The following is a 13,976-nucleotide window of genomic DNA, read 5'->3' as shown; positions in this document are numbered from 1 at the left end:
ATCATAATGCACTTTGTTTTTCTTGACCACTTCTGCTATTGTTTTTATTTGGCTTTTTTTTCTAGAATTGAAAATTTCCTCTTCAAGTGTTTCTGTTTCATAACAGTGTATTTTGTACTACCACTTGTTTTAAGGAGGCTTAAGAGTACTAGTACAAAAAAGGTATCTAAAGAAAATACTTATGCTTGGACAAAGAAGAATTGTCCTATTTTGATGGCTCAGTGCAGGCACTTCTGTTAATACTGTTTTTCCCACTTCCATAGAGAATTCTGCCATAAACTATCAAGAATTCAGTGAGTCAAAATTTGTAAACATATGGATATAATTTACTTCATAAAAACTAGATTTGGGGAAAAGTAGTTAACGTAAAATAGTTAAATACTGTTTAGATAGTAATGTATTTATACTAAATATATGTGTATTTCTATTAAATTGTATTTGTAACTCATATCCTCATTTTACAGTGTTAAACTAGAGTGATTTGTTTAAAGATTTAATCTTCTAATGATTAAAGAGAATAATTTAAAGATTCCTTTGCATGAATGGACATCATTATACCCAATAAACTGGATAGCTACAACTGAATTTTAATCTCAACATCTTTTCATCATCTCTGCTACCAGAAGAAAACAATGCCTTTTATAGCTCAGTAAGGTGTTTGCACGGCCTCAGTTGAGAGCTTTGCATATAGAGCTATGCTAAATAAATTGTTATGGTATAATTGCTTATGGAAGACACTTCTGTCCCAGGTGGTTCGTTAGGCATGCAAACCAAAAGGGGCAGGTACACCAGACTGAGTCCATGTGTTATTTTTGCCTAGAAAATAAAGGAGGGAATGTCTTTTTCTTCATGTCCTTGCCTATACTGGTGGCGTTTGTCCACAGTATGTGTTTATATGCTGACTGGCATTATTTTGCTATGATTACACCTTCAGGCGGTGAAACCTTACAGATGCATCTGAGTTAACGCTCTTCATTTAGGCTGCAGTTGCACTTGGGATTTCTGCAGTGTTATTAGCTCCTTAACACATTTAGTATTGTTGGCTCTGCTTCCTCCTCATTTCTGTTAAACTCAGCTTGTGTTGGTCCCCTGGTCCAGTACTGTGGATGAGCTTTATTTGCTTTCACTTGAACTCAGAAGATGAACCCAAAATAGCAAGACATCTGGCTTTGTGGTCTGATCCTGGATCTTCTCCAGCTCCGTGCTTTGTCTTGGTGTTTCTCTTGCCCCTTTCTGTAATCTAAAATTCACACCGTCCTTCCTTGGAAGTCCCGTAGCACGCGGTTGTAGGTCTAGGTTCAGGGAAGGCATCTTCTCTAACTGTAGCTATATGATGACTGGGGGAATCCTCAAGTTTGGAGCCTTCTGCTTATGATAGAGTTTTAGGTATTTTGGGTGCTAGACAGTGACCTGAGTAACACCAAAGAAAGTAGCTTTTTTTCTCCTGTCCTTTTTTACTGTGTTTTTGAGGTGGTTTCTTTTAACAGAGTTTGTCAAACTTATGTTGAACTGTGCAGAAAATACCTCAAGTTCCTTGACGATGACAGTTTACCTGATTTCTGGTGTCTGGGGCTGTATTGAGACATGAGCAGAAGGAAGACAGGACACTGGGGCCCTGGGGCTGTGGGTTGCTCCTGGAAGATTATTTGGGTATCAGCAGGTCTGTAAGCATTTAGTTGTGCAGCAATGCAGAGAGAGGTGCTGCTACATGCCATAATGTGAAGTGTGGTTTCTTAAATCCTGTCATTAACTGGTCATGCAAACTTGGGCTCACAGGTCCATAATAAGATGTTTGTGTTTTGGGGACAGAGGAATTTGAGAGGTCACTGGAAGAGTTTACATAAGAAATGCAGTGTTATAGATAGAAAGTGTCATTAGGAAAGTGGAGTATAGTTTTTCTTGCGATGCTTGTGTTTCTTAGTTAAGCTGGCAGATGTGAAATGTGTTAGCGTCTAGCATAGGCATACTTTATCATATTTAAAAGTGCATCTAGCTGAGATTGAGTGTAGACTTGATTAGTGTACGTTGCAACCAAGAATCCATGTAGGCTGTTAAACTGGGCCTGTATAAGATACTGTGTATTGTTTCAGAAGTTGTTAGCAAAGAAACTAAACATGTTCTTTTCCTGAACTCAATAAAATAGAAGAAAACTAGGATTAGGGATAAGACTATTGGGGTTTTTTTTAGGGCGACGGAAAAAACTCGTAGACATCCCCTTAAGAAATAAGCAAAGCCGAAAGTCAAGACTTCCTTGTATATTCTGCCCTTTAAAGGAATGGTTCTTGGTATCTGCTGTAAGTACAGCTGTCCTAACCTGTGACACAAATAATAATTTCAGAGAAGTCTAGAAGGAGATATTACTCTTCAAAAGTACTTAGCTTTTTTTTTAACTCTTTCCCTCTCTTAGATGTGCTTACCTTCTATCCTTTTCCTTCCCATCCTAGAATTTTTTAGTTTTACCGTAAAAGGGCGTGGAACAAAAACGTCTTATTGGAAATATTTGTTGAAAAAACCAAAACCAAAAACAAACCAAAAAACAACCCAACCAAAAAAACCAAAATTATTTGTTTCCAGTGAAGGTAACAGGAGTCCAAATGAAATAGTCTGTCAAAAATTTAGTATTCGTAGCTTTAAGGAATTCATTTTTTTTTCAGATACAAACAATTAGAAGTATTGACAATGCTACATCTCCAAAGATTTGAATGTCTTTAGTGGCTTGATGGTTTTTCTTCTGAAGTTCAGCTGATCATTGCACTGATCACACTGACAGTGTGATTGAATTGAAACTCGAGCTTGTTGGAATATTAGATTAAAACCCAGTACAGAATTTGTAGCCTAAGGCCGTGCAAATATTGTAAAATTTAAATGATAAATCATTTGAAAGAGGCATAACCCTCTAGACTAATGGATACACAGAAAAAAAATGGCTCACTTAATTGCTGTTAGAAACTGTGAGAAACCTTGGGGGGTTTAGAAGTTCATAGCCTTCAGAGAAGCTCTAACATAAATTTTACAGCATTAGCAACTGTGGCACAGAAGGCCTCCTGTTTTTTTTTTTAAGAACAATTCCTGTGTTGTTTAATCTATTCTTAAATCTGTCTAGAACAAGCCTGTGCACTTTCCTTGCCCTCGCTGTTCTTACAGAAAGATTATTTCTAAGGTTTCACCCCTCTAGCTCTTGCAAAATTTACTCTCTCTTTCTTATGGTTTGCTCACAGTTATTTTTCTTGTGCAGCACTATTCTTCATCTCTTCTCCCTCTGATGTTTGCTTTGCTGGTGTATTTATATAAACATGTGAGCAGCAACCATTTAAGGCTTTCTTTTTGCTGAGCTAATCAAGAGAGCTCTTTTCACCTCCTCTGAGATGTCTTACTTTTCTTTATCATTGCAATAGCCCCTCTTTGCATCTGGCTGACAGGTGGCATTACTGCTTGCCTGTGTTTTCTGGAAGAAGTCATGGATTCACGTCTAACTTGTATTTCTGGTTCATGATCATCCCATTTTTCACTAGGTCACCTGAACCTTTATCTTCTCCTGTTTTTACAGTTGATTAGCTTCTTTTTTATATTAGTTCTTCTTTGCCAATCCTTGAGATCACCATTCTGGCACTTCGCAGCACTTTGTCTGAAGGAAAAGGGAGAGAAGACTTGCTCTGCTCTGAGATCCAGTAAAGCACAGTTTGAAGAGCTTGCTATGGGACATTCTTAAAAGTGGATGTCAAATTTTCTTGTCTTGAAAAAATATACTTAGAATTTCCCTATATTTTAGTATATGACAAAAACTGTGTGAAAAACAAAGCAGATGACAGAAACATTCGTCAGGTGTGAGGGGCAGATGTATACAGATAGTCAAACTAATCACCACAGTCGTGTCTTTAAAATCTATGAAGTTGTGGTTGATAGATTGCCGTGTCAGCCGTTACAGAGAAAATAGGGTCAAATACATTGTACTGGTGGTTACTGATGTGGCAGGAAAGCACAAAAACATTTTTGTTGGGTGGGTGAGAAAGAGGCTATTTGTGGGATTTTGGTGAATTGAAATAACCAGAATAAAATAAATGCTCTTGTCGGCTGAGAACTTGTATTTGGGAGTGAATTGAAACTGAATTGAAAGTACAGCTAGTCTTGATACTATGACTAGCTCTGAATGCTCAATGAAAACAAATTTTATTAAGTTGAAGTTACTGGTTTGCTCTTTTACTTCAAACAGGTCAATCTCAACAGTGTGCTTTCTTTGATCTGCAGGCTTCAGCTGATAGCTTGCAGAAACAGCCTTTGTCTTCCTCTGTTTTCCTATCATATTTTCACATTACTTCTTACAATAAAAATTCCCACCAGTGCATGCATTCTGTAACTTGTTCCAAACTGTTGCACCTCAGCCTCTGTATTTCTGATGACAAACTTTTCAAAGATAAAAGGGAAAGTGAGCTCAAACAGTGATGTGATCAGGACCTTCTCAGCTACTTTCACTTTTCTGGAACTGTTGCTGTTCATGATACGTTCTTTGGCAGTAGAAATTACGCAGTTATGTAAATGTAAAGGATACAACACAGGCTTAAAAAGGCCCTGCTTATTTTTGGAATGCAATTCTCTGTTCTCATGGGGTGAAAAAATAATTTGCGTGTGGACTTATGTGAGAAGTGTTAGCCGTCTCAGATACTGCATATCCTGTACATCTTAATTTCACCAACACAATGTTTTGAGCTTGTTATTATTTTTCAGTAATTTAGTTAGTTTTATACTTAAAAAATAAAAAATACAATCCATGTAAAAGGGGAACTCCTTTCTTCATGTGGCTGTTTTAGCTCTTTTGATGCTTCATTTAAATAAAATCTTTTCTTACCTTTTTTTTTTTTCCATAGCTCTCAGGTCAGAATACGTGTACCTGTGGAGGGGCTGGTATGGTTCTGTCATCTGACCATGCTCACACCTAAGCAATCTTTGAGTGCTGTTTATTTGTGTGCTGTAAATACCACCATGCTTTAACTCAATTGTTAAATTTTTTCCACTATGACATGTTTGCCCAGATGCAGCACAGCCTACCTGTTAGTAATTGTGTTAAGGTGCTGCAGCTACTTTTGTTGTTAAATAGTTGTGGGTTAAAACTGAATGTGTTGCCATTTTATGACTTCATTCTCCTATGTCCATTTTTGGCAGGATGAAGTTTAAAATAGAAATGAAAATGGAAGGAAACTTGAAATTTGGTGTGCATTGATACCTTGCAATTTTGAAAATGGTTTTTAGATTATCTGCTGTGTGAAAACAAAGTTTACGTGATCAAAAGATAGGCAATATTATCCTGCAGTCTCTCCATTGGTCTTTCAGATTCCTCCCTCTTAAAGCTCTTTAACCCACATATGAAAAAATAGCGATAACAGGATAATAGAAAAGTAACCACAGTGTAGCAAAAAAAGAATTTTTAAGGATACCATTGTCTATAAATTAAATTAAAATTAGCAGCCTGGCAAAGAGGAGAGTCGGATTATTACCCTCACTGAAGAGAAGACAGATTGGTATTGACTGGTGCTTTCACATGCATGGCTTTATATTAGCTTTAGTTCTCTTCCTTGTGTGGGTATCAAAGGGAATCTGGTTTATTATGGTGATAGCGAGTGGCATTTAGCCTGGAGAAGAGAAGGCTCCGGGGAGACCTAACAGCAGCCTTGCAGTATCTGAAGGGTGCCTACAAGAAAGCTGGAGAGGGACTTTTTACAAGAGCATGTTGTGATAGGATAAGGCAGAATGACTTCAAACTGGAAGAGGGTAGATTTAGAATAGATATTAGGAAGAAATTTTTCACTATGAGGGTGGTAAGGCACTGGAACAGGTTCCCTAGGGAAGTTGCGGATGCCCCATCCCTGGAGGTGTTCAAGGCCAGGCTGGATGGGGCTATGGGTAACCTGGTCTAGTGGAAAGTGTCCCTGCCTTTGGCAGGGGGTTGGATTTCGGTGGTCTTGAAGGTCCTTTCCAATCTAAACCATTCTATGACTATGATTCCATGATTAGGAAACCAGCTTGCATTATTTCTGCTAGTCACAGATGACATACTTTCTTAGCAGTTATAAACATTTGTAATTTGCATGCAGACTAGCAGTTCTTTTTATCCTGTAAATACGTCAGAGATTTGTGTGCAGATATGTGAATAGTATAAGTACTCTTATAATTAATTTGCTGTCTTCTGTAATAGATTTGGTGAATGTGCTACAAGATTTCTGTAATATGCCATCTGTTTTATGTACGTCTCCTGGTTGATATGCAGTCCCTTGAAAAATATAGCAGTAATAGAGAACAGGGGCAGGATAGCTACCTCTGATGTTACTGTTCATGACACAGGCAAAATACCTTAAAACTATTTTAATAGTAAGAGAATCAATCTTTACATGCTGGCACTATCCTATTCCTTTGTCTTCTGTGTATGCGTATAGGACAGCTATTCTGTGTCTGCAGAACAGGCTTTTGAAGAGAGATGTTTTGCGATCTGAGGAAAAAATTCTGTTACTTTCTTATACCCTAAAACCTAAGATTCCATAGCAGTATTTGTTATGTCTTGAAGTAAACAATTTGCAGAATTACAATAGGTGAAAGTGGGTACTTGCTGCAGTGTGTATAAGGTAGGAGTATAAAAGCAAAATACTTGAATCCTGCTACATTTGCATGCAGTGCATGGAACAGAACCACTGGAATCTGAAATGAGAATAATGCTTTTCTGCAAGGAAAACCAGAGTAGAATACAATGCTGTGCCAGACCAGTACTTTCCAGAACATCCCAAGTGTATTAAATATTTTTTGTATTTATCAGCTACTGAATGGATCTGGCATAAAAACCTGAACATATAAATGGTCCTATAAAAAGAGGACTAAGGAAGACAGATCTGCTATGGAAAGCATGTCAGAAATACTACAGACAGATGAAGAAGTTCTGAGAAAAAGAACTTATCTTGGGAGATGTTATCACTAAAAGACAAAAATGTAAGAAATTATCTTATACGTCAGTGCATACTGTTCAGTGTTGTAGAAGTCTGTGTATTTTCGAACTAATAATTCCGTGTATTTTCGAACTAATATTGCATCACAGTTATCAATAGACTGTCTTCCTGAGTGTCCTGGTTTTAGGTAAAAGAAGACCAATTTTCAGTTCAGTAACTGCACTTTTTAGCTAGGCCTCTTCTAACTGCTGAAATCAACAGCATATTGTGCAGAAATTGTTTGCTCTCAGAGGGATAAGACCTATGTTTATAGCTGATGCCCAGGCATGATATGCAGAGAGGCTCCTGCATATACTTATCACTGTAACACCCAAGGGCAGCTACCTTGGTTATGTGCCCCGTTGGAGGGTTGGAAGCGGAAAAGCGTAGAGGGGTCCCACCTACAGGGAGGAGCGGACAGGCCAGGTGACCCAAAACTGACCAACGGGGTATTCCATCCCATCTGCTTCATGCTCAGTATAAAAGCTGAGGGATCAAAGGGTCAGCCCTCTTTCTTTAATGGCTGGTGTCTGAGGAGGACTCTGTCTGTTTGTCTGCCTTTGATCCTGATCCTGAATCCAGGTCCGATATCCAGTTGCTGTCCATCACCGAGTCCAGTCTGGGACTTCCCCAGTGCCAGCCGGTGATGTAATTGTGATCCTGGGAGCCTGATATGGTTTTGTATATATTTCATTATTTCCTTGTTATTTTTCTATTAATATTCCATTAAAGTAGTTTAGTTCCTTCTAAACTCTTAAGTCTCTCTTGTTCTCTCCCCTGCCTCTCTGTTTGACGAGAGGTACTGGGGGGACCATCTGCAATTCAGTGGCCGGTTTGACCCAAACCAGGACACTGAGCGTAGCATTTTTGTTGTCAGGGTGATTTTTATCAACAGGTAACCACAACTAGTCTAAAAGCAATTCTGAATTCTGAGAACCAAGAGGGAAATCTGGCAGGTAGTAGTAGTTTACAGTTTTCTGAAATTGCATATTTTGATATTAGGGCGGTAATTATTATTCATTTTTCTTTACCAAACTATAGATAGCCCTTCATTTTTTGAGGGTAACGATTGCACTTTTTTCTAAAACATATGATAAGAAAATGACCATCAACCGCTGTAGAATTGGAAGTACTTTGATGTAAAGAGGGCTTTTGTTTAGTTGGAATACACTGTGTGGGTTAAGAGATTAAGTGACTGTTTTAAAGGGTTATATTTTTAATATAATATATAATTTTTATATAATTTTATAGAATTTTTATATAATTATATAATTTAAAATGTAATTTACTTTTTTTTTTTTAAAGAGTAAAGTTCACAACAGACTATATCCTGCCTCTACTTGAAGAAAATACTAGTTTACCTTCAGAGTTGAAGAACTTCTGCTTCTCATTTTGGAAATAAACAGGCTAATAATCAATTTTCCTGCAGTATGGTCTCATTAAGAACTCTGTTAAAGAAAGCAAAGGAAAAAAATTTCATATGGACAGATTTAAAAGTTCACAAATGCCATGTGGGAAGGCTTCAGAACTGTTGTAAACTGGATGTTTGCACATTAGACTGTGAATGCTGATTTTAACCTTTTCATAAGTAATTTTGTATGCTGTGTAATTGACAAGCGAGAACTACATTCCCTCATTGGCTTCCCGTCTACATTACTTCCGAAGCGTAAGACTAGATGGGAGTCAGAAGTAGAACGTCAGTAATAGAAATCAGGATGTAGGATGAATGTTGGGAGAAAAACCTCTTTATTTTTGATACATGTAATAGCTCACTTGGAAGTCAAACTGTTTCATGGATGTTTAGAGATTTCTCCTTAGTGTGCTGTTTTTCAGACTCTGCTTCCGTGGTAGGAGTGGGTTCAGTCTATGCCAGTGATATTTGTGCCAGTATTTAATTTCTTAAAAAATATTTGTAGTACCTTATAGACTGTCATTGTATATACAATACTGCATGGAGCAAATGTGTTTTAGGGAGCTTTTTTTGTTGTGATTCTCCTTGTCTATAAGGAAGTATATGTGGGGGGTGTAATACGGATCAGAGGCTCAGCCACTTAGTATATATGTAGAGGGGAGCAGCTGACGATTCTGTATCTCTTCATAAACCATGCACTCAACACTGCTTAAAATACTTGCTTTTATAAATTTGGGTGGGATTAAAAAAATTAAATTTTGAACCAAGACAATAAAATCCTGCCTGGGGAATGTGTTCATACAGATGTCCTAAACAAAAGTCTCCCTTGGTTGTGCTTTAAAGACAAGAAGTTAGGCATGGCCTTTGTATACGTAGTACAATTTGTGGCTGTGATGCAAAGTTTTCTTCTGCCTTTTCTTCTCTCAAATCATAAAGCACCATTGATCATCTTAATCATCAAATACAGTTTCACCGTATGTTCTGTTTAAAATAAACAGCTTGCATTTCAGTCGGAGTATAGCATTTTTAAAATACATGCAGTGTTGATTTACGGCTTTCTAAGCCATGAGGAATGTACTACCTACTCTGCTTGATTGCTTCCACCCTGTGTCTACTGCTGAGAATTCATTTTCTTTCCTGTGCTAGAGTTTGCAAGGATATGAGGGAGCATGGCTGTGCTTAGGTCAGTAAAGTGCACCAAAGTCTTCCTGTAAGAGCTCTTATTCCAGCTGTCCTGGTTCCGGCAGGGATGCGGTTAGTTTCCCCAGGGATGTGGCAGGGGAGGCAGGTATTCCATCCCACCCCACATGAGCCATGCCCAGGCTATAAGGGGCGCTAGCTGGGAGAGTGGGGGCAGTCGCTGCTCGGGGGCGGCTGTAGTGGTGTGGGTCCGGTCGGTGAGCAGCGGTACTGTAATTGTGTCTGTATATCCCTTTATCAATGTTATTGTTAGTTTACTCTTCCCTTCGGCTGTTCTGTTAAACTGCCCGATCTCAACTCACGAATTTTGCCTTTTTCTTCCAATTTTTTCCCACAGCTGTGGGGGTTGAGCAAGTGGCCGCGGGGTTCTTTGTTGCTGGCTGAGGCCAAACCACAAAACTGGGTTTGAAATTTTTCACGTTTCTCTGAGGCATCTACGTTTTCTGGATCTGGCTAGAACAGTAACCTAAGAGGCTTGCTTGCAAATTCGCAGCTTCCCAGTGTTCTGACTCTCCTAGAATCAAATGAAAATAGAGAGACAAGGCTGATAACCTTTTTCAAAGCTTGTAGATATTTCAATATTGTTGAGTTAGTCTTTTTAGCAAAAGCTTGTGTTGCCCAGCTCTGCTAACTAGAGGGAAGGCTTGCAGTTTTCAACTTCATTCATAAGAAGGGTATTATAATATTAATGTTACATTGAGACAAGTAAGACAAAGACAGTCTTTGGCAAATCTAGGCTTTCATTTTAAACATTTATTTCAAACATGTTTTATAAACTTCATGAGTTACATACAGATAAACAATGGTTAGTTTTACTGATCAGATAATTTTATGTTACTATTTTTCATTTTACCTTTAAAAAAATTTTAGAACAGTTTTATCAAAGTTTTTATTCATGATATATAGTGTTGGCATAGGAGATATGTCAATACATCACTAGTGTAGGATTTATGAAAAGACAGTAGGTAAGATGTTCTGTTTGCTGTTTTGTTGCCAACCTTGACAAAAAGCAAATATAAACTGTCAAATATCAACTTAGCTGGATTTTTTTTTCTCCCTTAAAATCTAGAGTGTGGGTTCTTTATGAGTCTGCTGATCTTAGAATCTTGGATCTCCTTTAACTCCAGAGTTAGAGCCTTTGTAAATTCAAGGCTCTTGAGTTCAGTGCAATAGATGGACACGGAAATGAAAAAGTTCTGAAGGCCCGGGGTGTTCAAGGTGAGCTTCCCCTGGCAAGGTAAAGGTAGCTCTTCTGAACTCAGTACAGGTAACTTTCAGTTTAGCGTAGAGACAATGATTAAATTGTCACGGGAAGAACAAGCCAGGAGTTCTGGACTTTGTTAGCACAAGTAGCTGCTGTTTAAACTGAAGATCTGAGTCTCCTTGTGATATACTGCCTGGCTTTCAGGGATCGCGTGTGTTGAGCATCTGTTAGGTAGCATTTTCAGAGGTGGCAGGTAAAAGAAGCTTGGGATATCAACTGGGTATTACAGTGTTGAGGAGCAAAGTGGGTAAACTTCTTAATGTTATCAATACTTGACAAATACTGCTGTTAGTGTTGTATACTGTTAGCTGTCAGGCTTTGTGTGAGAGCTGGAGCCAGTACCTGTTCTGTCAGCTGCTCCAGCCCCTTCTTCTGGGGGACCCTTCTTCCAGTACTTGTCTTTCCCAGCAGACTAATAGGCTTCATGCTTGTGAGATGCATTGGCAGCAAGGGGTACTAGTGGAAATGTTTTGCAGTGTGCTAGCTAGGTCTGTCACAGTATGTATCGTAATCTGTGACAATAACATTTTGGGAATGATTGGTATTGTTTTGATGCCGGTGATGCACAGAATTACTTATAGATGTAAATTAAAAAGAATGTCTTGCATTTAGAGAGAAAGAAGTAGGATCACTTGCTTTTGCAGGTGATTTTAAACACATCCCTGTTCACCAAATGCCAGGCTGTGTTCTGTGTCAGAAGATGAGCAGTAATGTGTTTCTTTATAAGCTCTCTTATATCAGTCAGATTACCTTGCTAGTTATGGCAAAATGATCCTTACACTGATTTTGCCATATCACAACCTTTGTATCCTTCAGAAAGTTCACTGTAGTCAGAAAAAACTGTTATTCCTTTGAAGGGATGCTGATTTTTTAAAAGCATTTGTGCCACTACTTTTTTTTTTTTCCCCCCTCTCAAACTGACTGTATCATTGTTTAAGAGAAACGAACCAGCTTGTGGAAATGGGGTGTGTGTGCTGAGAGAATTAGCCAAGAGAACAGATGTGGAGTTTCAGGTTTAAATCTTGTTGTTTGGTTTTGTTTTTTTTTGTTGTAGCGAAGAAAATGAAAGCACACTAAGACTCTTAAAATTCTGTGAAATTTACTGTGTTGTAATTTCAATTAGAAAAGTAACCAGCTGCTTTACGTGCACTTTATAAGTTAATTCTAAGTTTTTTGAATAAATTTTTGCTCTTAATTGTTTGTTTTGGCTATTGCTCATATTAAACATCTTTGCTAACCTATGACCAACTATGAACTTGAATACATAGCAGCTCTCACTGTTTCTGATTAGGTAAAGAATACTGACTGGTGCATGGTTAATGACTCTACAGTTATGTAGTTATGTGTATGGGTACTTGGGGATATTTGCAGATCCAGTGTTTGCGTTTGAGACTTCCTGTAGCCATAGGTAGAGAAGTAGTAAGGACAACAGCTGAAACTGATTGTTTCCATGTAATCTGTGATACAGTGTTTATCACTTTCTGTTGAGTTGGCTTATCTTGAAATTAGGTGAAACCTCACTGAAAATCAGACTTTATAAATGAACACTTGAATTACACCCAGCACCAAAAAGCGTTTCTAGTTAATCAAAAGAACTGTGTTCTTTTCTTGAATTTCCACCTCTTTTTTCTCTGGTTTTGTTTTGTTTTGTTTTAATTTTATTTCTATTTTTTTTAGTGAGTGACAGTTGCTTCAGGAACCTTGCCGAGGATCGTAGTGGGATAAACCTTAAAGATCTGGTCCAAGACCCTTCCTTGTGAGTATCTGGCTCTTATTGCTAAGCAAAGAAAAGCTTCTTCATGATAGCCTTGTGAGTAGTTTCGTAATTATTTAAAGTAGTAGTATGATGAAGTACGCTTAGTGCTTTAGTGGTAATATGTTTGCCAAGTTGTTAGTCTTTAATACAGGCTAATATTATTAAAACCGTGTTGTTTTTTACCTACTGTTCATGAACTAACATCCAGTGAGAACATATGGTGAATGGTACAAGAGCAGTCACCGGAGGTAATAGATTGTGCATGCTGGTATTTCTATGAAGGAGTTGTACGCACAATGCTGCCCCTTTTTGTTTAAGGAGGAACTGCATATAAACTAGGAGATTGCTGGATAATTATGTTATCATCAGTTATCTTAACATGTAGAATCTTTTTTCCTTTGTATCTGATTTCATACAGCTGATATTTATTTATTTCTCTATTACCCGTTTTAATTGAAGTGCATGAGCAGATGATCTAATTTTTACCTCGTGGCATGACTAGTGGTCTCCCTCTCAATGTTGTGTTTTCCTCTAAAATTAAATTCAACCTCACGAGCTCTGAGGCAGACTTGAAATTGTATCAAACCTTTTTGTGTGGGTTTGGGTTTGTTGATTTTTTTTTTTCAGTTAACTTTAGTACTAGCTGAAAATGTTCTTGCTAGTGCGCGCAAGTGTACCACTTGTGAGGGAAGGGAAAGAGGGGAGAAAATCACATCTTTTTAACACGAATGATAGTGCATTCCACAGTGGGTCTTAACATGATGAGCCTTTACACTGACAGAGCACATTTTTCAGTACTGGTTGTGAAGCAGTGGAAAATAAGGTATATTTGATGTATTATTTCAGTTACAGGGGAATGTTAGTAATGAATTAAATCCAGAATTTATTTTTTTATGTTGCTACAGGTAAATGACATATATGCATATATAGATGCATTCTTGGGAAATTTTGACATAATGTATGTAATATTTGATAACTTATACTTCTGAAATGAGAAATGTACAAGTATAGTTCTTGCTTGAGATTCACAGAATTAATGCAATAGATAATAATTATTCAAAATTTACCTAAGTGTTGAAGTCAAGGCTATTTCAAAGGTCTTAATTTTCAACCAAAATTTGCCATTTGAGTGGGTTTTTTGTTTTGGAGGTTTGAGGTGTTTTTTTGGTGTTTTGTTTTGTTTTTGTTTTTTTTTTTTAGAATTGTATGAGTTGTTTTTGAGCTGCAGGCATGCTTATGTGCTACATGTAGTTTTGGTTTTGCACCTCTGGAGTTCTGAAAGGATGAATTGCGTTTGTTGTAGAATCATCATTTTTCTTGCTGTTTACCAAAAGTGATGAAATCTGCTGGTTTCCTTCCCTGACCGTAACTTACATGAAG

General features: G+C 37.7%; 1 protein-coding gene across 2 annotated transcripts in view; it reads left to right on the top strand.

Moving 5' to 3' along the window:
• Positions 1-13,976, top strand: part of GPHN (gephyrin) — a gene marked incomplete at its 5' end in the record, with an annotated part of 319,581 nt that overhangs the window by 88,915 nt on the left and 216,690 nt on the right. For both annotated transcript variants that reach the window (XM_082485919.1, XM_082485920.1), the window contains one exon: positions 12,518-12,596. In XM_082485919.1, the coding sequence (XP_082342045.1) occupies positions 12,518-12,596 (79 nt within the window). The remainder of the gene's footprint in view (positions 1-12,517; positions 12,597-13,976) is intronic.

Source organism: Vanellus vanellus (assembly GCF_965231255.1).
Source record: "Vanellus vanellus genome assembly, chromosome: 6".
Lineage (NCBI taxonomy): Eukaryota > Metazoa > Chordata > Aves > Charadriiformes > Charadriidae > Vanellus > Vanellus vanellus.
The sequence above is the reverse complement of the archived record's forward strand: the minus strand, read 5'-3'. Positions and strand labels throughout refer to the sequence as shown.